Source organism: Ambystoma mexicanum, chromosome 5q, assembly GCF_040938575.1.
Source record: "Ambystoma mexicanum isolate Mex_15411 chromosome 5q, UKY_AmexF1_1, whole genome shotgun sequence".
NCBI classification, from domain to species: Eukaryota; Metazoa; Chordata; class Amphibia; order Caudata; family Ambystomatidae; genus Ambystoma; species Ambystoma mexicanum.
In genome coordinates this window covers 777957222-777984466 of record NC_090933.1, presented here as the reverse complement: position 1 = coordinate 777984466, position 27245 = coordinate 777957222, and the positions used below count along the sequence as shown (strand labels likewise).

At 48.0% G+C, this 27245-nt stretch overlaps 1 protein-coding gene across 1 annotated transcript in view; it reads right to left on the bottom strand.

Moving 5' to 3' along the window:
- The window catches only part of ZBTB10 (zinc finger and BTB domain containing 10), a 438082-nt gene that overhangs the window by 98993 nt on the left and 311844 nt on the right, over nt 1-27245 (bottom strand). The window contains exon 4 of the mRNA XM_069621251.1: nt 12378-12553. Within this exon, the coding sequence (XP_069477352.1) occupies nt 12378-12553 (176 nt within the window). The remainder of the gene's footprint in view (nt 1-12377; nt 12554-27245) is intronic.

The following is a 27245-nucleotide window of genomic DNA, read 5'->3' as shown; positions in this document are numbered from 1 at the left end:
TTAGCAAAGACAGTCAATGGTGGAACAAGGAGAATTCGTTCGGGGCCCGCTTCAGAGAGAGCCAGGTAAAAATATGCCCAAGATCACACAATGTCGCAAGTCTTTGCAGGTAAGTAGAAAAGGTTTTACTACGGTTCTGAAAAGTTTAGTTAGGGTGTCCCCGACCTACCCAGGTTCGAGAGCCGAGGGCTAAATCTACCCCGTACAATCGGTGGCAAGGGAGGCCGGGCGGAACACAGTACCTTTAAAAGTGGAAAGGATCCTCCAGCGGTGGTAGTTGTTCCTGGTAGTGGGTGCAAGTTGCGGCGTCGTCCAGGGGAAGAGGTGAGCTCGACGTGGAGGAAAGCTGCAGGTCGTTGCACTACCAGGGATGAGGCCAGCCGTGGAGTTTTCCGGTCACAAAGGAGTTTACCCCTCTTTCGCGATTGAGGTAAAAAGTGGTATCCCGGTTGCCGGGGTGCTTGGCACAGGCAAGGCGGCCACGAGATGCTTCGGGACGGCGAAAAGAAGGCAGCAACTGGTTGTCCCCACCAGTTAAGGGAAGGAGACTCTCTGGAGGGAGATCTCCTCTGTCGTCGGAAAAAGTGGTGAGACGGTTCCGCAGGGCTTCACCGGTGGTGTCGTCTTGGCAGGTCGTCTCGGCTTCTCCCTCTTCGGCTTCTTAGGTCCTGTGGCGACTTCTGAAGAACCAGTCCCAAAACCCCTGCTTTTATGCAGCAGACCCCCATTCATACAGCCTAGCTGTCACTCAAACATGCTAAGTGGTGAGCGGGGTGGCTCACCACTTGGGCCAATCACACTAGAGTGCGACATGAGTTGGCAAGGCAACTCAGTCCAGGGTGCCTAAACCCCCTCCCACACTCCCTGTGGTACCCAGACAGAATGGCACCACTTTGGAGGGCTTCTGTGCAGAAGCCCGCCAAAAGTGGAACAAAGGCTCGACTCGGGTTCAGGGTTACTGAAGTGAACCTAGACGCCATTTTGGCGGCGAGTTCTGGCAAAAAATCCCAACCGGTGAATTTATATTAAATAAATAAACCGGCGGTATCTTTAACATTGCACCAAAAATGGTGCATTAAAATCAATGGGAAATCCCATTGGGAAATATTCCGGTGGAATATTTCTGTGGTATCCACTGCCACCAGCCAGAAACTCGGCGAGGGGGGACGGGACAGTACCCCCTCGACAACAGACCCAGGGGCAATCTAATTGCCCCTACCAGTACTTCCACAGTAAGATGGTTTGTACTGGTGAAGTTCCTAAGTTAAGACTAGTAAAGTCAATGGCAACTTTACAGACCCAGGGAGACAGTAGTCAGTCCCAGGGTGTGGAGTCTATGTTTGGGGGTCTCTATGACACCCCTGTGTTACTGCACTGAGGGTGCTGTGTAACACACATTCAAAAACCAATGATAGCCTATGGGGAAAACATACCCCCTAGCCCATAAGCACATAGCAGGTCACAGTAACACTCTCAAATCATGTCCAAGAGTGAGGGTAAGAGAGTCTCACTCTTGGCAGGAAAAAAAATAAACCTCACAAATCCAGCAAAGCTGCTGGGGGACTCACTAGGTTAGGAAATTCAGCCTAAACAGAGAATTCTCCCTAACACTCGACCCCCCCCAGACTAAGGGACAGGAGGATTTAATCCACTCCTGGATGAACCTCATACCTCTAGTCGATGACATGCATCCTAGAGAGTCCATCAGCATTTTGGTGGTGACACCCTGACCTGTGCTCAATGGTGAAATCAAACCCTTGGAGGCAGATTGACCATCTCAATAGTTTTGGATTTTCCCCTTTCATTTGCATTAACCATCTCAAGGGTTGGTGGTCAGTCTGAATGACAAAAGTAGAACCATACAAGTATGGCCTAAACTTCTTCAGTGCCCACACAATAGCAAAACATTCTCTTTCAATTGTTGCCCACCTTGTTTCAGGATCCTTCAGTTTTCTACTGATGAAGCAAATGGGGTGTTCCCTACCCTTCTCATCCAGTTGGCTAAGAACTGCACCTATACCTACATTGGAAGCATCAGTTTGTACAATGAAAGTTTGGTGGTAGTCAGGAGCTCTGAGTACTGGAGCTTGGCAAAGGGCTTTCTTCAGGTTTTCAAAGGCCTGATTGCATTCCTCATTCCATTTGACCTTTTTAGGGAATTTTGGAGAGGAGATCACATTCAGAGGAGAAGCTATGGTCCCATAGTTCTCAATGAAATTCCTGTAGTACCCAGTGAGGCCTAAGAAGGCTCTCACCTGGGTCTGAGTAGTAGGTGTTGTCCAATTTTGCACAGCTTCAATCTTGCTGAGCAAAGGCCTTATTTCTCCACCTCCTACCTCATGTCCAAGGTAGACCACTTTACTCTGTCCAATTTGGCATTTGGTTGCCTTTATGGTCAGATGGGCCTGCTCAAGAGCCTGCAAAACATGTCCTAAGTGGGACACATGTTCCTCCCAGGAGTGGCTGAAGACTGCAATGTCATCCAAGTATGCCATGCAGAAGTCTTCCATCCCAGCTAGAACTTGGTTCACCATCCTTTGGAATGTTGCAGGTGCATTTTTCAGTCCAAAAGGCATAACCTTGAATTGGTATAGGCCAACTGGGGTAGAAAATGCAGTTTTCTCCTTGGCATGGTCTGTCAGGGCTATTTGCCAATAGCCTGACGTAAGGTCCAGTGTGCTGAGGTACTTGGCTGCACCCAGTTTATCCACCAACTCATCTGTCCTTGGCAAAGGGTGGGCATCAGTCTTGGTGACTGCATTAAGAGCTCTATAGTCCACACAGAATCTCAACTCTTTGGATCCTGCCTTTGGTACTAACACCACTGGGCTAGACCATGGACTAGTAGAGGGCTCTATTACCCTGAGATCAAGCATCTTCTTGACCTCCCCTTTGATGTGGGTTCTGATATGTTCTGACATTCTATATCCTCTGCTTTTGACTGGCAGACAGTCACCAGTGAGTATATCATGCTGTCCCCAAGGGGTCAAGCCTGGTGAAAGAGAGAACAGGGGGGCAAACTGATTTAACATCGCTTTGCACTCTTCCTGTTGCTCAGGGGTCAGATCTGAAGAGAGATTAACTCCTTCAACCTTTTCGTCCAAAGGTAAGCCTCTTAGGAGGTCAGGTAGAGCTTCACTCTCCTCCTCCTCTCCTGATGAAGCTAGAAGCAAGGCTCCTACTTCTGGTCTAGAGATATAGGCTTTGAGGCGGTTGGTGTGGAAGACTCGGGGACCTTCCCTGGGGTTGCCCAGATCCACCAGATAGTTGACCTCTCCAAGTTTTCCCACAACCTTGAAGGGTCCCATCCATTTGTCTTGCAAGGCCCTCTGCCTTGTTGGAAGCATAACTAGAACTAGCTGGTCTTGAGTAAACTCAACCATGTTAGCTTTCTGATCATGCCAATGTTTGATCAGAGCTTGGCCAGCTTTCAAGTTGTCACTTGCTTCTGCCATCATGTGTGACATTCTCCTTCGGAGACCTATCACATAGTCAGTCACTCTGACTGGCTTGGGGGAAGGAGCACTCTCCAACCCCTCCTTAATCAGGGCCAAGGGGCCTCTGACTGGATGGCCATAGAGAAGTTCAAAGGGAGAATAACCTACTCCCTCCTGAGGGACTTCCCTATAAGCAAATAGAAGGCATGGCAGTAGAAGGTCCCACTTCTTCTTAAGGGGTTCTTCTAAAGCACCTATCATGCTCTTCATAGTTCTGTTAAACCTTTCTACCAACCCGTTTGTCTGAGGGTGGTAGGCGGTTGAGAACTTGTAGGTGACTCCGCAGGTTTTCCACATGGCTTTCATGTAGTGGGACATAAAATTTGACCCCCTGTCAGAAATCACCTCCTTAGGAAACCCAACCCTGGTAAAGATACCAAGGAGGGCCTTAGCCACAGCCTGAGCTGTAACAGTCCTCATAGGAATTGCCTCAAGGTACCTAGTAGCATGGTCTACTACAACAAGGATAAACCTGTTGCCTGAGGAGGTTGGAGGATCAAGGGGACCAACAATGTCAATCCCTACCCTCTCAAATGGGACTCCCACAACTGGGAGAGGCACTAAAGGTGCCACATTCTTGGAACCAACCTTACCAGAGGTCTGGCAGGTATGGCAGCTCCTGCAATATCCATCTACTTCAGCCCCCATCTTTGGCCAATAAAAGTAGAGGGAGAGCCTTTCCTTGGTCTTCTTGAAACTCAAGTGACCAGCCAAAGGAATCTCGTGGGCTAGTTGCAAGAACTGTTGTCTGTTCTCTTGGGGCACTACCAGGCGTTGGTAGGCTCCAGGTTCAGATTCAGTGGGTTCACTGTAGAAGAGGCCATCTTCCCAGTGTAACCTATACTTCCCAGGCTCTTGCCCATCAGCCTGAGAAGCAGCCTGTTGGCGGAGACCCTCCAGAGTTGGACATTCTCTTTGTCCCTTACTGTCCTGCTGGGTCCACCTTCTGCCAGTAAAGACTGCAGCTCAGGATGGTCAGCCGGGTCCAGGTCTCCAATAAGTTCTGGGCCTCCTACTAGCTCTTCTTCAGAGTCTAGTTCAACCAGACAGGGTTGTACCTCCCTCTCAGCCTCAGCTGGAGGTGGAGTTACAGGTGTAACTTTGGACAACCTCGGGGAAGTCCTCGTTGGATGCACTGGAGTGCTTGCTGTAGGCTTTTTCCTAGGAGTCTTGGGTTGCCCCTTTGCTCCTGATCTGGTAGTTACTGCAGTAAGTTGCTCCAGTGGGAGAGGAGTGATTTCTGTCATCATCTCCCGAGATAAACCTCGCAGGGTTTTCTCTCTTGCAGGTTTGGTGAGCTCCTGTAGCCTTTTACTAGGAGGCCTGGGGGTATGTGACACAACTCCAAGAGCTTTCAGGTCATTTCCCAACAGGACCCTTCCTGGTACTTCACATTGTATACTGACAGGTATCTTCACAGCCATATCATTACACTGGATGAGAACTGGTAACTGGGGACACATCTGCACAGGCCCTCCAGCTAACTTGGTGAGGCATTTGGGTGCCTTAGCAACATCCTCTGCCTTGAAAAATGATTCATCCACCACAGTTATGCTGGCCCCAGTGTCCCTGATGGCAGGAGTCTCCTGACCATTCACTTGGACACTGTCCTTATAATACTCTTTAGTATTATCTGGGATAGAATTATACACATCTAAATTCTGTTGTTCCCATAACCCCAGAGAGACTAAAGAAACACTGGCTGAGACTCCAGTGGGTTCATCAGCCAGTTGTAGAAAGTTTCCACTTGCCATTGTGACTTCCTCCTCTGGAGCGAAGGCTATGGAGACAAGTTGGACCCCTGAAGGTTTACCCTTACATCTGGGATCTCCTTTCACATGGTCAGTAGCCTTACAAACATAACAGGCCCCAAAGGTCCTTTGGAATGGAGGCTTGTTCTGACCTCCTTCTGGTTTAGCACCAGAAGGTATACTACTCTGCTGTGGTTTCCCAGGTGGCTTACCCTTATGGTTTGGTTTGGGGCCCTCTTTGGAATTGGAGTTATTAGAATTCTCTTTGGAGTCTTTCTTAGGCTGTCTTCCCTCATCCTTCTTCTGAGTTACCCCAGAATCCTTGTGAGTAGCACTGTTGGCAACCCACAAGTCAGCAGCCTTAGCTAGTTTCCTAGGGTCTAATTCCCGTGAATCAGCCAAGTGCTGTCTGAGCTCAGGAGAGCAGGCATCATAAATTGACTCCATCATTACAAGATTCCTCATTCCTTCATAAGTGTTCACTTTGTAACCCTTAATCCATCCCTCTAAGTTTTTCAGCCCTTCACACACCCAGGTAGCCCAAGGGGTACCATCATACTTTTTGAGGCTCCTAAACCTCTTAAGATACTGGGAAGGGGTCTTCCCAAATCTAGCTATCAAAGCTAGTTTCACACATTCATACTCTTTCCTATCCTCCTCCCCCAACTCCATTACCGCATCAGTTGCAACAGGGGGAAGCCTAGAGAACAACCAGGTGAGTAACTCATTACCTGTGATGTTCTGGAGCCCATGATTATACTCAAACATAGACAACCAATCCAACACATCCAACTTAGGCTCATACATACCAATCAATTCCTTAGGCATCCTGGGTCTTTTAGGACTGGAACTTCTAGAGGAGCCAGAGAGAGAAGCATTTTCAACAGACAATTTCTTCAATTCTAGCTCATACTTGAGCTCCATTTCTCTTAGCCTTAGTTCTTTTTCAGTTTGAGCAGTAAGTTTCTTGTACTCTAATTCAATTTTCATTCTCTCTAGTTCAAAGTATTGAGGGTTGAATGTGGGACCTGGCAAAGGCCCAGTAGGTACAGCTGGTAGAGCAGACAGAGGCCTAGGGGGAACATTTATAACAGTTTCATCCTCCTCTTCTGGTTCTGACCCAAGATCATCAATACTTTGTTCAATATCAATATCATTGCTGTTCTCTACATTTGCTGGAGTGATAGGTTCCTCTGAACCATCATCCAGACTTTGGTTTTCTAACAACCCTTCTATTAGCTCCATTTTCTTTCCTTTAGTCATGAGATTCTTATGCTTACAGAGAAGTCTTAGACAATCAGCAGTTTTTGTAGCAAGGGATTCTTGACTATAACTTTCCATAGTAGATAGGATAGAAAATGACTTTTTCCTTTCTTTATGGTTAGTTTGCACTAATGTATCTCAAAAGTACACTAAAGTGTATACTCAATACAAATCCCACCGCTGCCACCAGTGTTAAGCAGAAACCTGTGCAGTTCCCTCTGGGACCACTGCAAAAGATTTAAGATTACAGGTGTTGGCAGTAAACCCACTTGGTAGCAGTCTGTACCACACAGATTCAATGTGGTAGCTGTGGCTGAGCAGTCAGACTTCCCTCAAGAAGAGTTAGGCAGTATATAGAGGATACAGGATAGGTACAGAGTCACAGTAGTACAAACAAACACTGACCAGAGCTAGGTGTAAAGGTATATACTTATTTATTTTTAAGGCACACTCATAAAATTACACTAGCACAGAAAAAGGTAAGTAAGTCAAAACACAGTCACTATTACTTATATGTACATCCCTAGTCATTTGTTGGACAAGTCTAAGTTAACACCACTTATTGCCAAACAGAGGTGAGCGCTTAACGTCAGATGGCACTCCAACAAGTTATTAGAAAAGGGAGGGAAAAGCAGAAATAATGAGAGCAGTAGGGTAAAACACTTTTCACAGAAGGTTAGCAAAGACAGTCAATGGTGGAACAAGGAGAATTCGTTCGGGGCCCGCTTCAGAGAGAGCCAGGTAAAAATATGCCCAAGATCACACAATGTCGCAAGTCTTTGCAGGTAAGTAGAAAAGGTTTTACTACGGTTCTGAAAAGTTTAGTTAGGGTGTCCCCGACCTACCCAGGTTCGAGAGCCGAGGGCTAAATCTACCCCGTACAATCGGTGGCAAGGGAGGCCGGGCGGAACACAGTACCTTTAAAAGTGGAAAGGATCCTCCAGCGGTGGTAGTTGTTCCTGGTAGTGGGTGCAAGTTGCGGCGTCGTCCAGGGGAAGAGGTGAGCTCGACGTGGAGGAAAGCTGCAGGTCGTTGCACTACCAGGGATGAGGCCAGCCGTGGAGTTTTCCGGTCACAAAGGAGTTTACCCCTCTTTCGCGATTGAGGTAAAAAGTGGTATCCCGGTTGCCGGGGTGCTTGGCACAGGCAAGGCGGCCACGAGATGCTTCGGGACGGCGAAAAGAAGGCAGCAACTGGTTGTCCCCACCAGTTAAGGGAAGGAGACTCTCTGGAGGGAGATCTCCTCTGTCGTCGGAAAAAGTGGTGAGACGGTTCCGCAGGGCTTCACCGGTGGTGTCGTCTTGGCAGGTCGTCTCGGCTTCTCCCTCTTCGGCTTCTTAGGTCCTGTGGCGACTTCTGAAGAACCAGTCCCAAAACCCCTGCTTTTATGCAGCAGACCCCCATTCATACAGCCTAGCTGTCACTCAAACATGCTAAGTGGTGAGCGGGGTGGCTCACCACTTGGGCCAATCACACTAGAGTGCGACATGAGTTGGCAAGGCAACTCAGTCCAGGGTGCCTAAACCCCCTCCCACACCCCCTGTGGTACCCAGACAGAATGGCACCACTTTGGAGGGCTTCTGTGCAGAAGCCCGCCAAAAGTGGAACAAAGGCTCGACTCGGGTTCAGGGTTACTGAAGTGAACCTAGACGCCATTTTGGCGGCGAGTTCTGGCAAAAAATCCCAACCGGTGAATTTATATTAAATAAATAAACCGGCGGTATCTTTAACATTGCACCAAAAAGTGGTGCATTAAAATCAATGGGAAATCCCATTGGGAAATATTTCGGTGGAATATTTCTGTGGTATCCACTGCCACCAGCCAGAAACTCGGCGAGGGGGGACGGGACAGTACCCCCTCGACAACAGACCCAGGGGCAATCTAATTGCCCCTACCAGTACTTCCACAGTAAGATGGTTTGTACTGGTTAAGTTCCTAAGTTAAGACTAGTAAAGTCAATGGCAACTTTACAGACCCAGGGAGACAATAGTCAGTCTCAGGGTGTGGAGTCTATGTTTGGGGGTCTCTATGACACCCCTGTGTTACTGCACTGAGGGTGCTGTGTAACACACATTCAAAAACCAATGATAGCCTATGGGGAAAAAATACCCGCTAGCCCATAAGCACATAGCAAGTCACAGTAACACTCTCAAATCATGTCCAAGAGTGAGGGTAAAAGAGTCTCACTCTTGGCAGGAGAAAAAAATAAACCTCACAAATCCAGCAAAGCTGCTGGGGGGCTCACTAGGTTAGGAAATTCAGCCTAAACAGAGAATTCTCCCTAACAGCGGGCCACGATCGCGAGGGCGTTGGCCGCCTTAATCGTTGTTGCCGCCGACGAGATAACTCGTCGTCCCATTGCGTCCAGCTTCTTTCCTTCGCCGTCCGGCAGGGAAGTTGACTTGAGGCCGATTTCCCCCCCCCCCCCCGCTTTCTTCTTGGCCGCTGCTGAGACGACAGAGTCAGGGGTCGGTTGTGCCCCAAGGCACAAAGGGGCTGCGTCGGGGACCCGGTACTTCTTCTCGTACCGATCCTTCTTGGCAGGCGTCGTAGACGGGTTCTTGAGAAGGGTGAGACCCTCGTCCCAGATGTCATCCAGCAGAGGCACGGCGAGGACTGTCTTCCTCTTGGCCTCGCGCAGTTGGTAAAGGAAACCTTCCTCCTTCTCTTCGGGGCAGAGCTGAAAAAGCTTGGATGCCCTGGCGATCATTGCATGGAAAGATCCGACCTCGTCGGGCGGTGAGGCCCGGGCTGGCGATGGGAGCTCCGTCCCGTCGTCACCGGCGTCATCGGTACCCGTTGTGTCCGTTCCCGTGTCATCCCCAGGGACAGGGGACGTGGGTAAAGGCTGGGCAGGCCGCGAGGGCTGAAAAGGCGGGGTTGGATGGATCCGTCTTCTCTTGTTCAGGGGCTTCCCGCTGGGCCTGGGTCTGGCTCCTCTGTCGAGCCTGGTTCCGGATCCTCCGTCGGTGGTAAGGGCAATCTCGTCCTTATCTCCGAACATATGGATTGTATTGCCAACAAAATGGCCGCCGAGTTATCCTGCGGCTCCGGAAGCGACGGGTGATTAGGACCCTCGCCGGTGCCACCGTCACTCTCGTCGTCACCTTCGTCGGGATCCCTCCCGTGGGGTCGGGCCTGTTCGACGCCCTCGTCGAGGCCCTCTAAAACTTATACCAGCTCCTCCTCGGATGCTGTGTCCGTATCCACTATGGCCACCACCCCCCCTCTTTTTCCGCCGGGGTCTTCACAGGGGTCTTTTCGATGGGTCTTAAAGAGGCTTTCCTCCGCGGAGGCAGGGAGACTCTGGGCCCCGAGGTCGCCTCCACTGGTGTAGCCTCCACAGGCTGTGCCAGGGCCGCCGCGACTTCCTCGATAGAGGCCTTGGCCGGGTGAATCAAGGCCTTCACCGCCTTGGGCGTGCTTGAGGCCTTCACCTTGGGGGGAGGGACACCGCCTCGCTCCCCCTCGGCTGAATCCTTCGAGATCGACCGGGGCCTCTCCAGAAGCTTACCCGGGTTCTCAGATTTCCTCTTCTCCGAACCAGAGCATTGGCTCATGGTAGATGGTGCCGGGGAAGGCGCGCCCTGCCTGGTAGCCGAAGAGCCCAACCGCTCGGCGCTCCCAGTGCCCGCGGTGCTTTGCCTTCTGTTGGGCCCCCGTCGCCGGGGCGCCCTCACATGGCTTAGAAGACCGCTTGGACTTCTTCTTCTTCTTCTTCTTCTCACCTGACGGGCTCTTACCTTCCAGCCAGTTGGAGAGACGAAGGTGTCGGTCCCTGATGGTCCGTCCGTTCCGACATGTTCCTGCAAAACGCACAGTCCTTCTCCATGTGCGTTTGTCCTCATGAAGGCAGTAGAGACATTTCGAGTGCTCGTCCTCCTTGAACACATTCTGCAGCTGGCATACAGGGCAAACCCTGAACAGCTTTCCGGCCATAGAGCTTCCTTTCTCCTGGGCCATGTTCGGGTAGGCCGCAGAAACTTCTGGAATCCTCCAAGAAGCGTAACTCGACGAAATCTTCACCCTTGAGGGGCGTAGAAAAATCCGACACAGATCCCCGTTAGTCGGATGTAGAGACGGTGGAGCTTGAGGCTCCATTTGACCGAAAAATTAGAAATTCTCTTTGAAAAAGCGTGAAAACGCAGCAAAAGCTCGAGAGCTAAACACGAGGACTCCCAACACTTGAGCGAGCGGTAAAAATCTGAAGATGGCTGCCAGAGGCGGGGCTTAGGGAGAGGGCAGTCATTGGCTGGGGGCAGTATGACCCAGAGACCAGTGATTGGTTACTACTGAGAAAGACAGATCAGAAACGAAACTGATACTGATTTTTTCTTTACCGAGGATTCCCGGCCTGACGATGGGGAATATTCATGAGCATGTGAATCCATGCCAGACTCCATGCTGGAGAAATAAATTAATAATTGTTTAATCAAGAAACCTTGAGTATAAAAGAGTTTATTTAAATACTTGTCACTGTGAATCTGTGTAGAAAACGCTACTGCTCAGATTGACCTCTCTTGAGATGAGCCTGGCTGCTCGGCCACACTATTAACCTGTGTAGTACAGACCTATATCAAAGGTTGGGTTCCCTATCGTCAGGAGGACAAGGCAGGAGTAGTCTCCCACAGGGTTACTACATACAATCTTGCCCAACACTCAGCACTCCACATAAGGCGGGGTGTGCTGGTTTCACCAAATATAATGTAAAAGGGATCCAAAGATCCTTTCTACCCTTGGGAACTGTAGTTCTCTCAGGTTTAGGCAGATAAAGTTATGAGGGAAGCCAACCCAGCAACAACAGGCACTTATTGCCAAAAAGTTGTCAAAGAGGATTACTTTAAAAAGACTCTAGAAGAGTCTACAAAATAACACCGATAAAAAGAGTAAAAGATTCTGTGAGTGTGGAAAAAGGTTCACACACAGAGGTATAAGGAAAAATAATCCACCAGTAAAGCAAAAGGTTCTGGGGTTGACCGGTCAGGAAGATTTACCATTACTATAAACATCTTACCCAACAGTGGGCCCTCACAGGGAGGGTTGGTCAGCTGCCTATGTGACTATCGACTCAATAATACGGCAGGTCGATTGTTGAAGCGGTGGACCCATTGGGAAGATAAGGGTGAACCTTGGGTGACAGACAGGATGGTAAGCCCTGCATGTACCAATATTTGAAAATAGGTAAATGTGGGGATGCCCCAGGTCCACAACACAATTTCACTGTGGGTTAATATTTACACATGCTCTAGTCCTGCCCAAGCATCTACGAATATTTGCAAGGAATCGCCACAGAACCGAATGGGGTGCTGGGATGGCTACTGGAAAATTGGTTCTACTTGGCTTCGTGGGTGATCGGTCTTGCATCAGATTTAATAAGTCCTTTATCAGTATGGCCTGTGGTAGATGCCAAAAGAGACAATGGGCCGTGCCAGAAATGCTTGCAATAGTTGAATGGAAAGCAGTAATGGACGCCTATATGACATACGAAAGGTGGTTGGTGTACAAGCAAAGGGGTTACTCGCATACACATGGGAAAGTGCGTCGGAAAATGTGTGGCAAATGGTGTGCCACTTCCTGATTTATGACACTTATGGTGCATGCAGTCGATCTCCCTTGAAGATCTAGTTATGTTAAGGGACGCTTGAGACCAGAGTAATGTGGATAATGGTTTGCCATTATCTTTGTTTTTGGGGGAGGGAAGGTGGGCCAATAGGTTGATGACATTCTCGAGTTAATAAAGATTGCACCACTTTTTAATACTCCTTTAAATATGTAAAATGTGTTAAGCTTGCAAATGTATGTATAAATATGTATCTGCATAATTAAATGCAGAAATATTGAAGCAATGGCATACAAATTACTTACCAAGGAATGTCTTTTAACGTGCTCCCTTCGAGTAAATAATTTTCCACAGATCTCACAGCTAAAAGAGCGGACACCAGTATGAATGAGCAAATGCCTCTTCAGTGTTCGTCTATACTTGGCTACATAATTGCAATGGGGACACTTCAGCTTGTTCATGAGCATTGATGATGAATCGCCTAAAAATAAATGTATGGTTTAATGAAAATTAAAATCGGGTTACCATAAATCACAAGTAAATGCAATGAAGAAAGTTGGGTACTCGACAAGCACAACCAAGCACTAATCGCACAAGAACTGTGTACAATTCAATTTGACTGGCCAATAGTATTCCCATTAAAGGCATCCTAACTTAATGAAGTACATATTCATGTGGAACTAAAATCCTTAAACAAAATATGGAATTAGTGTTGATCAGATAAGTATTTACTTAGGATTAAATGTCAATTTAGTCCTACAGTGTGGGTATCTCACAGATTCACACTCTTTAAATACTTCACACTCATCAGGCTAGCAATCCTCTGTACTAGAAGTGCAAACCCAACATGAGAGAAATGTAAATATATAGCCACTCCACTTAATTTCAGGGCTATTTGCCCTGACCGATGTCTGGCGTCCAGGTTCAGATGCAAGGAGCACATTTTTGAGACTAAGACTCAACTATAAGAAACTTCAAGACAGTACATAGTTCTTAACCATGCCTAGATTAAGTCTGTTCGAGGCCAACGAGAAGGAAACGTCTGAAACTACCTTGGGGACAATTAGCAGATATTCTTATTTTAGCACCATCACCCTAGTCAAAGGCCTCATGCCCAGTAACCTCAACATCACCTTTAGAAAAGGTCAGAATTTCACTACATCAGCTGTCCAAAAGTCAGACCTGGCCCCCCTGCACAGAGGGTAATCCCACACTGCTTTGCCTGCTGAGATAATCCATCAAGATGAATGGAATATGCAGAAACGTTACTTAGGTGGACGAGAGAAACACTGAGGCCAAGCTTGTTGGACAGGAGTCCATAAAGGATGAGGTGAAGATTCTCTCGATTGTTCCAATGACCACTAAATGATAGGTCAAACAGAGGGGCCCTGCAACCTGACTAAAGTACGCATTACTGTGGCCAAATACAAGCATAATTGATAATAACGACTCTCTGCAGTGTAGATTGGCTAGAGAGGCCTACCGCAGCAGATCTAAAGCAACCCACCAGTCAGTAATACCCATTTTCACCGGGTAAAGGGCGCACAATTAGGTTGCTTGAAAAGCTGGCATGAACTTGCAGTGAAAACGCCTTTTCCCACCCACTCAAATCCCTTCCCTGGCAGCCACCATCTTGATTATGGGGAGGCTATAGGGAGCTCCTGCCTGTTCCCGCACAACCCCATCCTTCCCCCAACCCTCCAAGACAGGGGCCTGCAACCTTTGACTCCTTATGTTTTGGAATACAACTCCCACCAGCCTAAGTGTGTTATAGTCCATGTTGAGGAATCATGGGAGTCGGAATCCAGAACATCCGGAGAGCAGGCTGCAGACCCCTGCCCCAAGACATATCGCACCCTTCTCCCACACCCCTACCTCCTTAGCCCCTTACCTGCTGGACCAAAGCGTTCTGCACTGGTCTCAGCGCCCTGTCCCATCCACCGGTATGGCAGTGGATATCTTTTTTTTACTGGTGATTGGGCCCACACAATATGAGCAGAGACCGTCCCAATAAAAAAAATAACAAACTTGCACCCCGGACAGATTCCCATGGAATTAATCGTTATCACCCCCTTTCCAGGAGGCGTACACAGCCGGTAAAGGCCCTGAGCCCTCGTCAAGGCCTTCCCTTGGGTCTGGCTGGAAGCCTGTTACCAGCCCTGTAAGCCTCCCGACGTGGGTGTGTTTTCTACAATCCTTTAGGTCTCCCCCTAGACCACTGAGACTTCAGATCCAGCTACGGAAACTGGGTCTGCAGCCTCACCTTTTGCAACAACTAGTCTCAAGAAGGCCTGCAAAACGAGCCATCCCTCGACATGCTGTGACCTTGCTGGGCTGCAAACCGTCAATACCAGGGGATCTCGAGCCTGAGCGCAGTGCATGGTCTTCCGAAGTCTGAACCTTGCTGAAACTTTGGTTGCCTCTTACTGGATCTCCAGAGAAACGATTCAAATCCCTGAAATCCCCTCACCAGAGTACACAACCGCGAGAGTGAAGAGAATCTGTCCAGCGAAATTCGCTGTTCTTCTGGCTCCTGTAAAAATGCACCAAATTCACAGAGCCGAGAGAAAAGGTGAAGAGTTCCTTGCTTTAAGCCTCCTCTGGCGACTGCTGCTGCAAGCTCCCAACCAGTGTCTGTTTCTTTAGTCTCCAGACCGACAACCCAAGAACCGGGTCCTGTGCTGCTGCATCCTGAAGGCATCCACTCAGAAGCTCTTCTTTTCTCCTAAGGTACTGTGTGGGTGTGGGTAATACTTAAAGTCTTGTGTGCATCCTGTGAGGCTGAGTGGGTGATTTGTGTGGTTGGGGTTTCGCCCATACCACTTGCCCAGGCCTAATGCTGGAATGCATATAGGGATCCTTCTATGAAGTCCCTGAACACTCTACTAATTCTAAAGTCAATATGTACTTGTTTAAGAAGATACCCTCTGGAACTCTGACTTTTAGCCAACTGAACCCTATCCTGATCGGTCTACAAGCTGGATCCTAGACCACTAGGGTCCCCTCTTTTGCCTCTGAGAAAACTGTAGACTAGGGAAGGACTTTAAAAGATAAGGCTTCTGTCTGGCAAATTATAACAAGTGTGAAAAAGTACTTGCTTGCTAAAGAAATGAGTGGGGTAACTATCTAATAATAAGTTACAAAATGTCATTACGTTTATACTTAACTTTGAGTTGCATACTGCCCCTGTAAAAGTTATGTTATTTTACTTGCTTTGAATGGTGTTTTGCCCCCTTCTAACAAGTAATAAGTGCGGTTAATGTTTTATCATTTCTAAAGTGCTTACCAATAGGGTTTACCTACTTTGAATAACAGATGGTCATTCTTAAAGTGTACTATGGGGTTTTGCTTTCCCTGATCTGCTTTATACTGATCTAAAACAGTCTTAGAGTTGATACTGGTCTTAAGAGTTGCTTGTTGCCCCTCTGAAAAGTATAGTAGGTTACTTTGAATAGCTGCTGCTCTTCTGTAACTGCAACACTGCTGAGATCATTCAAATAAGTGCTCTTACTTGTCTGGCTGAAGTCTCTGTGTGTGGTTAGACAAGTACATGGTAAATTAATCACCTTTTGAGTTGTGCTTTCCATGAATTGCTCCTGGGCACGTCTAAAACAGTTTCAGTGTGTGTGTATACTTATCTTTGAGTAGCTTTAGGGCTCTAGGTAATGTACAAGTTAAGTTACTCCATCTGAACTGTGTTCTAAAACGTAACATTGGTGTGCAACTGTACCTGTTCTTGAAAGAAGAAAGTTAACTTGGTAGAAGAAAGGTACCTAGGTTGCAAGGTGTATACTTGTAAAGGGGTTGGTTTTTATGATTCTGTAATTGAAAAACACTGTATGATCTGACCAATAGGGTCTAATACCCTTGACTTACTTTTTGTAATCTAAAATCAACTAACCTGGTCTTATTCCCCAAGAACAGTCTATTGCTATCCAGAATGCATAACCTTAGGTTTGACTCACCTTGACTTGCTTCATGCTCCTCTAAATAAGGTTATACCTTGGTTTGTATACCATAGGTATTGCGTTGGTTTTTATAATTTTGTTTATATGATATGTGATCGTACTTACCTTTCCCAAGATTTATCTTGGCCTACTTGTATGTAAATAAACCCTTTATTATAAAACCTGGTTATTCAACAGACAATGACAACTGCAAAGAGACAACGGCAGCAACAACATCCATGTCAAACAGCTAAACAGGAGGCGAGGTGGGCCGACGAACCACAACCAAGAACCTAGGTAGATCGCATCAGGCAGCAACCGAAGAGTCAGACCAGAGGCTCCAACAAACCAAATGACTTACTAACCCATTTTCCCTTCCTGCTCCTCCAACATAACCAAAACCACTACCCCTCACCTTGGGCTAGCCACACTACACAAACAAACCAAGAATCAATTCTATGTTCACACCTACCATCTCCGAGATGCTAGAAGCACACCTAGAGTGAACCAACCCACCTAGTCCGTATAACCATCACACAAGTACACACCAAGACACCAGATAGTCTTACAGATAGGGCCACCCATAACTCTGGATCCCTTATGCACACTAGCTAACCTGTGCGCACAACTACAACCCACCCCAAAACCAAACAACACACAAACACACACCCGAGGCACTGAGTCTTACCCATGCGGTTACAGCGCACTGGGCCTCCCACACAAACTCCCACATGCAAAACAATACTCAGGCGTCAGTTCCTCCTGGTTCTGCACCTATCCTCTCACCATATCCTCACAAACCTCCCCACCCCCCTTTCTTGCAGACCCACACAAGCTCATCGAGACTGCCCCTGGGTGTTAGCGGTGTGTGGAATAAAACATAACTTGCATAGTGTTTCAGTGTTTCTTTGGACCATATGAATGCAACAAATTATTTGTACCAAGCTAAAGCCCGCTCTCCCATCTAGAATAAGCCTGGCTGCTCAGTCTACGTTACCAAATGTTGTCAGGTGGTATAGCCTTCTAAGAGTGGAGTTTTGTATTGCCTCAGATATGGTTTTATGACGCCCATTGTTGGACTTTAGAAAACGGTCCTAATGCTCATGGTTAATTTCTAAAGTTTTTTGGCGCCTCTCCTACGAGTGCATCCTCAACTTTTGAAGGGTTTCAGTAGCATCACTTGCCAAGCTAATGCTGCTGCAGCTTCCCCTTTCAGAAAAATGACTGGGGCGGGCAATAATATTAGTGACTGTTCGTTCATGCACCAGAGAGCATTAACGATTTTTGTAAATTTGTCTAAAGATTCACTAAAATAGGTAAGGATCTCGTCAAGTTTCAAGAAGAGTTTCAGGTTGTAAGAGATTGATTAAGCTTGGCACCAGCAGTTTTAACAATCGTTACGAGCTGATGTTCCTTTGGAAACTATTACTCTATTGCGGCAGAGAAGGAACTGGCACTACAGGAATCATTCAGAGCAATTTAAAGAAATTCAGAGATACACTTCTCTGTGTTGGGCAAGATTGTATGCAGTACCGTGTGGGAAACTGCACCAGCCTTATCCTATCCTTTTGACAATAGTTAACCCAACCTTTCTATAAGCATGTACTACACAAGTTGGTAGAGTGACTGAGCAGCCAGGCTTATCTGAATAGGGGTCAATGTGAACTGTAGAGTTGTAACAGAGTTTCACAGTGGCAGGCATCCAAATAAACATATACTCAAGGTTTCTTGATTAAACAATAATTTATTAATGTAACAGTCAGTTTGAATAAGCCTTCTTTAGAAGGGAGCAAATATGTAACATAAAAAATATAATTCAATAAATACACACTCAGTTCCAATAAATCAGTAGATACCCATTTGAGATGGCACACAGACACTTCCTACACCCCGAGGTGACTTAAATAACTAATACACTGGACATTGATATATCACTGGTACATTTAGAGCAATACTGAGTTTAGTGTCAAAAGGAAAAGGTTAGAGCAAGGCATAAAATAAGCAGTGTCACAGAGCAATTTGCTATGCAATTCTGTAGGGTTGCAAATTAAATTGGCACTTGTGTAGCAAAGCTAGCTATTTAAGTTAACCTGTTCAATGAAAGCACGGCTCAGCCTGCAATCCTCTTGCCTTCAGAGCTCTCACCACCCTCTTTTCTCTGTACACTGCAAGTTCAAAGTGGGCTAATGGAGATAGAGTGCATCAGTAATCATCCCCTTCACTCATGGGCCTTTCAAAAGGCCTTTGTGGGAGTGCTACGCATATTTTTCTTTTTCAAATAATTGCAAGCCAGAAATAATTGGATAATACTGTTATTAAGCTAACTGTATCCTGTTTGCTAAAGACCAGTATGTGTTAGTTATTTTTGTTTTTTAAAAGGCTTTCAATTCCTTTTCTAAAAATGTAATTGGTTACATAATGCATCATTACAGCCTTCCTACTGTAACGCACTGCCATTGTCTCCATTTAAATCTCAGTGGTGTAAATTAGATTTCATTTTGTTGGGGAAGATGCATCATATTGACAAGTGGACACTTTTGAAAATGTACCAGACCATGCGGCCAGATGCTTTGATGGCAAATCTAGTTCTGTGGCCTGCTGGTTACATACAGCTTGACTGGTGCTCAACCCATGATCTGATCCCATACTCCTTGACATTCTATCTTACCAAGTTGATTTATACACGCTACCCTGAAAGTGAGATGGCCGCAAACTACAATATTCTGCCTATTTTGCTCAGTTTTCTGCCTAATACGCCATCCACTCTGCTTAGTCTTTTACATAATGAACACACAAAGCTAACTTGATATTTACTTAAAGTAGCGATCAATAGTTTCATCCAGTCTGTACATCTACATACCTACTGCAAAACTGTACATTGTGGTTAGCCTCCAGAGCTTACTTTGCTCTATGATTATGATTGCATAATATATTTGCACCTGCAGTAGAGAGAGCTGGCCAAACTATTTTCAAAGCTACTGATCATACCTATCTATTTGTGTCCATTCGTGCAGCTAACCTTTTTACAGACACTCATCCAGGGCTTGCAAAGTATGTTCGCCCACTCGCATAATCGATGAGTTTTTAAGAAGGACCAGTACCATTTCCAGGGGTTTTTGGAAACTTTTATTTAAACTTTACTTTGTTTGCAGTAAATGTCAAATAAAAGTTTTGCTGTTCATGGCTGGCCTCTGGGTGGCAGCGGTGTGCCAAACTAAAGTGGGTTTGTGGTGACAAGCACCATTTTACAGAAAGTGCATTTAAATGTGTTGTCATCCGTTGCCATGTGTCTAGTGCATGTCTCTTCAGTCAAGTGGGTAAACCAAGTTACTCAACCTGGAGGTCCTGGAATTTTAAAGAATTTGCAAAGCCGGACTTATCCCACTAATGTTTTACTTCAGCGTTGCACAAAACTGCTGTATTGTTGCTCATTTGATATCTTGGGTACACATATCTTCTGGTGGCATTAAACAAATTAGTACACAATTGCTAATCAATTTTTGAAAACTAATTTATGCCTTGAAGAGGGAGAAAACAATGGTTAACGTGTTTCTCAAACAGGTAAGCACTTTTAAAGCCACCAATGCAATGTAGATTAACCCTTCCCCAGCTACACAAGTCAAATAATGTGTGACTCTTTGGAGGGACAGATCAAAAGACAAAGTCAGAGGATAGAAGAGTCTTCAGGGAACCAGGACAGCCAATGTCAATTGAGCAAAGTCTAGGGGAGCTGGAGTTCTTCTTGAAGGTAAATAAAGTCTTGCACAATGTTTGTTGAAAATGAAATCACTGTTGGACCACAAGCTGAGAGGCTTGTGATGGACAGAGCTGCAAGCAACTCTGCAACTGTAACAAAGACAAGTCTGAACTGAGAGCTAGCAATGCTACACAACAAGAGCTTAGTTTACAGTACCTTAGGCCTGAAGAAATTGGTTCCAGCTGGCCTCTGTTCCTGGTTGTAGTATGGCAGATCCTGATCCTGGGTCTCAGTCGTGGGGACAAGAAGGGGGGACGTCCGGGGACTCCTGCACTACAATTCGGCGGCAGCAATGGGCAAACTTCAGATCACTTTAGGCACTTTGTGGTTTCAGCTTCTCGTGAATAGCACCACTGTGGATACCTTATGGGCTTTCCTCGCATCTGGGGTCCAGCACTCTGTTGACGTGGCTCGGGCTTGGTCAATCCTGCTTTATGGGAGTCCGGAGGATCTTCTTGGAGCTCAGGTCAGACTTAAAAACAATACACTCTATTCTGGTGTTCCTCTCCCTGGCAATCGGTTACTGCCGCAGCAATGGAAGTACAGCCAGATGCGAGAGGATTTCCAGATTAGTACGTCTTGGGGTCGATTGGTCCCACCAACCCAGGGGGAGAAGTCGTCCCTTGCAGGGCTTCTTTAGTCGAGGCGAATTCGGAGCTTCAGCAATGCTGCAGGGCTTCACTGGGCAAGCCAACAGCCCAGGAGTTGCAGCAAGCGTCTCTTCCAAGTTCTTCTTTGGATTCCTTCATCCAGTGGTCGACACTTCTGACTAAAAGACCTCATCATTTATGCAGGTTTCTCCCATTCATTCGCAGCCGAGCTGTCACTCACAGCAGGGTGGCTGTCTTCCAAGGACAGCCAGCCAACCAATCACCTTTAGGTGCTTTCCGGTAACCAAAGGGATTAAACACAGGGAGTTTTGGGCACCTCCCTCACTTCCTGCCCTGCCAGACACGGGCTTCACCAGTGACCCCGCCAAAAACAAAACAAAGGGACGCGCAGAGTAAATCTCAAGAAGGACCTTTCCGACCAGAAATGGCGAAAAAAGAAGACAGGGGCCATTTATTTATTTGAATTTTTATTGGCATTTTGGAAAAATGTCAACGACAGATGGCGCAGCCCCGTGGCTGTCCATTACAACTTCAACTATCATCCCCTCTCAAGTCTCCCAACATGAGGATTCCGGCCTTTGGAAAAGTCAAAGCTCGCCCATTAGGAAGTAATTTGCTTAGTGTTCACCATCGTCTCTCTGGTGCTCGGGTCTATGCATAATGGTGTTTCTCAGTCAGTCACTTAACTATCTTCTTTCCCCTTGTGCTGGATTGTCTCTCCCGTCCCCCTTGATGTCCCCTCCCTCCTTTCCTTTCTCTTCCATCCCGGTCCCCACCGTTGCCTCCCCCTCTTCCGCTATTTGGGCCTGTGTTCCTTTCTAGGTCTCAATGTACTTCCCATCCCCACGATTGCCTCACCCCATCCCAAGCAGTTCGAAACGTGCCTGGCTCATTGTTGACGATCGCCGTCAATTTGTCCATAAGGAACATGTGTTTCAGTTTGTTCTGCCAGTCCTTTTTGCTTGGGTTTACCAGGCTCTTCCATTTTTGTGCCAAAGATACCCTGCCCACCGGTAGCATCGTTTCCCACATCCTGGGGTACCTATACACATCTGAGTCCTGTGGTGGGAGGTCTAGTAGCATAGTTAGTGGGTCATGGGTGAGTGGTTCCCCAGTGACCTCTTCCATCCATCCCCTCAGGTCCTTCCAGTATGTTTGAATCTGTGGCCAGTGCCACCACATGTGACTCCTAGTACCCACCTGGCTGTATCCCCTGAGGCATTTTGGTTAGAGCCCCCCGCAAATATCTTCGATAACTTTAGCGGGTCTCGGTGCCATCCCTGTAGGACTTTTAGATTGTGTCTCATGTCTGCTGTAAATAGGTTTCCATGGAAGGTTATTTTATGTAACTTCTTCCACACCTCCACGGTAAGGACCAGTTCATTCCATTAATGACGGAACCCTCTCCTTTCTGTGAGGTTGTTTGTGTTCAATATTTTATACAATTTAGACTCCATGCCTCTCCTAGAATCTGTTGTCTATTGCTTTCTCAAAGGGAGTTAACTGTCTCGCAAGCTTTTGCTCCCATTTTTGGTCACATAGAATGCCTTTCAGTCGAAGGTATTCAAATATAGAGATCATTCCGGGGCCCAGGGCCTCCCCCACCTCCTCATATGACAAATAAAATCGCCTTCCCTGAACAGTTGGCCCACCCTCTCCATGCCTTGGTCCGGCCAATACTGTGCGTTTCGAAACCCCCAGTTTCCCAGCCTGATTACCGGGCCTCATAAGGATGTCAATGGGGAGGGCCATGTCATGGGGTGACCAGTGCGTTTCCCCTCCCTCCATATGTCCCAGAGTACCCCTAGGGTCGGGTGGTGTAGTAGTCAGCTCGGGATGGTTTTTCATGGTGCCCACCGGAGGTCCCGCACCATAAGAGGATGCGTGTCCATGTCCTCCAAGTAAGTCAAATATGTGTTCTTGCCGTCCTTCATGTATTCATGGAGAGCTTGTAATTGGGCTGCCCCAAAGTAGAGGCATAGGTCAGGCAGGCCAAATCCCCCTGAGAGGGTAAGGGTCGTTCTCTTCATCCTCTGCCAAATAAAAGGTGTGGACTGCGTTCTGGAGCGCCCTAAAGGTTTGGTCAAGGACTCTCAAGGGGAGGGTCGTGAAGAGATATTGGTAGGTGTTTTCTCACTGCTATGGCAAAGGGTTCCATTGTAAGGGCATAAATTAATGGGGAGAGGGGACACCCCTGTCTTGTACCCCTCAAGAGATTAAACGGGGTTGAGAGCTCTCCATTTACCTGGACCTATACAAAACCGCTATCCACTTTTGCATATGTTCCCCAAATCCCATCTTTCGGAGGAGTAGCATCATATATCTCCATTCGACTGTCGAAAACTTTCTCTGAATCTATTGAGAGCAAGCTCGCATCGGGATTGGACACTTATGCGTAGTGGAGCAAATCAATTGTTTTCCGGATGTTATCCACGCCTTGTCGCCCCCTTATGAACTCCACCTGATCCCCATGAATTAGTGACGGCATGATTCCCTCCATTCTTTTTCCCAATACCTTCACCAGGATTTGAACATCCGTATTTAGTAACGATATAGGTCTGTAGGAGGAACATTCAGTAGGGTCTTTCCCTTCCTTTGGTAGGACCACAATGATAGCCCCCATCATTGTTTCGTGTAGGATGTCGCCTTCTATGACCGCATTAAATACCTTAGCCAGGTGGGGAGCTAGGGTGGAACGAAACATCTTATAGAATTTCACAGAAAAACCATACTCCCTTGGAGAGGTGCCTCCTTTCATCCCCTTGATTGCCAAAACTATCTCCTCCTCCATTATCAGGGTATCTAGATTCCTGGCTACCCCTCTCTCCAGACCTGGAACTGGCAACATTTTAAGGAAATACTCTACATGGGCGTCCTCACCATCAAACTCTGACTCATAATTTCTCATAGTATCTCCGAAAGGCTATTCTGATACTCGGGGTGTCATAACTTAGCGTCCCCCGTCTCTGTTTTCGTGGCTCGCACCATCTTGCTTTTTTGGACCTCCTTTAGCCTCCACACTAACAATTTATCTGTTCTATCCCCCCCCTTTTCTTAATATTTTAGTTTTAGTAGCTGGAGACTCCTCTCCATTTTATTTAGCTGGCGTTCTTTCAGCTGGGTCCTATATTGCTCAAGGGCCATCAGCCGATCTGGGGAGATGGAACTCTCCGGGGTACAGCCCGGTTGTAACACTATTTTCTCGTGGAGGGTTTTTTCCAGTGCCTCCCTTTACCTTTTTTTCTGGGCACCCATTTTAATGAGGAATCCCCGTATTGTCGCATTAAATGGGTCCCACAAAGTGTGCAGGCTATCCTCCCAGTTATCATTCAGGGCAAAGTACTCTACTATATTTTTAGGAGCATTTTTGCTGTCACCTCGTCCCTTAGTAGTGCATCGTTGCACTTCCACCTTCCCTTTTCTTTGCCGCCCCCACAACCCCCCCATGGTAATTCTCACCAAATCATGATCGGACCAGGTCTACCCTGTGGTCCGTTACATAGGGTAGCAGGGAGTTATCGATCAGGATGTAGTCGATTCTGGAAAAAGACTTGTGTATCTTTAAGTAATATGTGAATAGCGGGTCCCCCGTAACGGTGTCCGGGAGCCTGTCCTCCAGACCCAGCTCCTGGTTAACCCTGTGGAAGCTTTGTGAGGTGGCGTCATCCGGCACCTGGGTTGCGGGGGGCATTACCTTATTTCTATCTCTCGAGGGGTTCAGGCCCATATTGAAGTCCCCTCCCACTATCAGGATAGCATGTGTGAAAAGTTGGAGCTTATCCCTCACCTTCTCTCAAAATTGTGCCTGGGCTTCGTTGGGCCTGTAAACTACCACCAGAGTCAATGGGGTTCCTTGGAGTGTGCCCTTTGCAAATAAGCATCAACCCTCTGAGTCTTTCAATGAGGACTCAAGCCTATGTCCCTCGCTAACAAGATTGCCACCCCTCTCTTTTTTGTTTTGTGCGAGGTGTGTAAGACCTCCCCTATCCCTCCCCCCTCTTATGTTTGGTTCTTGTCCTCTGGCCCAGTGGGTCTCCTGCAGGAAGAGAAGATCCAATCTCCCCCTCCGAAACTACCTACATATTAGGGATCTCTTAGTGGGGGTGTTGAACCCTCGAACGTTCAGGGAGCCCATTTCCAGCACCGGTATCTGGTCAACCATTATCGTGAATGCGGTTTCCATTGTTCATTTGCCCCAGCGCACCAGCCTGTCCTATTCCCCACCGCCATAGTTTCCCCTTAGTGAGACATTGATCGCCTGCAATCCTCTGCAAACTGCTAAGTCCCCCTGTCTTTTCCCCTTCCCCTCCTACCCCCTCCCTCCAGAGTTAAACTGAACCCCCCCCCCCCGGGTGGAGCGTGACCCCCAACTGCCCCCGCCACCAGCGACTATATAAACCAGAACTTCCTCCACAGCCCCAGCGAGTTAGTTCGACCATTCCTGGTACTTGGCCGGACCACCATCGTACCCACTGCTGCCGGGCTACTGTTACATCTACTACTTCCCTTGAGCCCCCTCTATCCCGCCCCATCCCCCTCTGCAGCAACTAGTTTCCCCCGCACTGAAAAGGACCTCCCTTTACTTGCTGTCATCGGGGGGCATTGTTACTTCTAAATCTCGGTTCCCGGACCCCTTGTCCAGGCCCAGCCTTAATTCCCCTCGTCCCCCATCGCCTGTTTGGGGGGGAGAGGGTGGTTCGAAGTATTCAGTTTCTTAATTTTCCTGGAATCTTACTCCTGTCTCTTGGCCTCACTATTCCACTTGCTCCTTCTCTGGGCGTCCTGGTCCTCCAAATATTCTTGGATCGCTCCTCCAATATCTTCCTCCGTGATCAGTAATGTTCTCTGGCCCATGTATTCGGAAGTAAGGGAGAATGGGCACCCCCATCTGTATCTTACCCCCTTTTCCTGTAGGCATTGGGTCAGGGGGCAACACAATCTCCGTTTCGCCAGAGTATATACAGAGAGGTCTTGGAAGATTGTTATCCTTGCGTTGTTGTAAGTGATGTCCCGGGCCTTTCTGGCCTCCTCTAGCACCTTTGTTTTTTCCGTGTAGTAGTGGAATCGGACTAAGATGGAGCGGGGGCCTCCTGCTCTGCCCCCGCCCTGTGTGCTCTATCTATCGTGGGTTCCGTAGTTGCCCGATTTCCAAAGAGGGGGCAGATTATTTCTCTCACCACTCTATGTATGTCTATTTCTGGCTTCCCTTTCCTGGACACCAAATAAAATCAGCGGTTATTCCTCCTCTCTCAGCTCTCAAAATCGTCCATTTGCCGCGCTCTCTCCTCGTCCCTCTTCTCCAGAGCCGCCAATCTCATGTCCGTCTGTGTTTCCTGGATGGTAGACGACGATTGATTTGTCTCGAGCTGGAGCAGCCGATTTTCTACTGCGTCTACCGTTTGGTCCATTTTCTCCAGTTTTTGCGCTATATCTGACCACATGTCTTATTTCCTGCAACACAGAGGCAGAGCCTTTTTCCATCGCTGCAGCGGAATCCGTCGTGTCCTCTAGCCGGTTCATTTCTCCTCCTCGATCTGACCTGACCTGGTCCCCTGTTACCTCTTGAAACCGATACTCTTGAAGGGCTTTCTTCCAGCGCAAATGGCCTTCCCGTGTGCTGTGGTGCCGGTCGATGTGGTCCCACTGTGCTCCTCCTACGCCCAGTATTTGATGCCTCAGAGGATGTCTGGTGATTTCAGTCGTTGGGGTGCTTCACCCTATGTTGGTGATTCTCTCAGTGAGGTCTCCCTGGGTGGGCACACGCCCCGGACGTGGTCTCTGGGGCCACCACCTTGTTTGGGCTACCGGCTTGGGCCTGGAGGGTCAAGTTCGGATTCTGTTTCCTGAACAGGGAACTCGCCTGCGGTCCTCTGTCCTCCCTGGTCACCCGTGAATTCAACCTCCTACGGTAACTTTAAGTTTGCTGAGAATATGTACCCATCGGGGGTGGGTGGGCGTCCCCCCTTTAGTTGCTGCTGTGTGCGGGTGGGCCCTACTTGTTCTGAGCTTGCTTTGTTGGAGTAGTCGTCCAACGTTTATTACATGGCGGGCACGCACCCCGGAGCAGGATACGGGGCCACCACCTAGTAATTCCAAGGTTCGGGGGGCCTCTGCCGCAGCCGGTTTCTCTTGAGTTCCTGGTACGCTTGTTGGGAAGCTTCTTCGGGGTCCAGGGCCTTTCTTCCTGTGTGCCCGTTGATGCTTTTTCCTTGTGGTTGGTGGTGTCTCTAGGGTGGCTTTGGGGCAACTGTCTTGCTTCTCCGGTTCTCGTCCCTGGTTTAGGGGTGTCAGTACGTCCTGCCACTGCTTACCCTCGGAGGGTCTCCCTTGGCGACCTCTTAGCCTCCCCTTGCATGAGTTCTAAGCTGGGGAGGTATCCCCTGTACTAGTGGTGAGGTGCTATGAATCCCTTTAGCCCATCATGGGCGGGCACTCACCCCAGTCTTCAGTCTGGGGGCCACCACGAACCCGAGTCCAGGGCCCCAGAAGCCCCTCGCCGGTGCAAGATCTCTCTGGGCCCAGGGAGAGATCCGGGACCTTATCCCCAATGCAGGCTCTTGAACTGGCTAATTGCTTGGTAGGAGTTTCTCCCCCTTTTAATCCCTCCTCTGTGGCACCCGTATGTTCCTGTGGGGCATGTTGGGGTCTGCATAAAGCCCCACCTGCAGCCTCTTCCTGTTCCCAAACAAGGTTGTCATTTGCTCCTTGGCTGTGGGACTTGGTGCCCCCCCCCCCCGGACGCCCGCTCGGACAGTGGCGACTGGCAGAAGAGGGTGTCTCTCGTGTGGGCCTGGGACGTCAGGTGCTCATTTTTGAGCGGTATTATCCTCAGTCCCTCTCCTTTGGCCTTCACTCCTG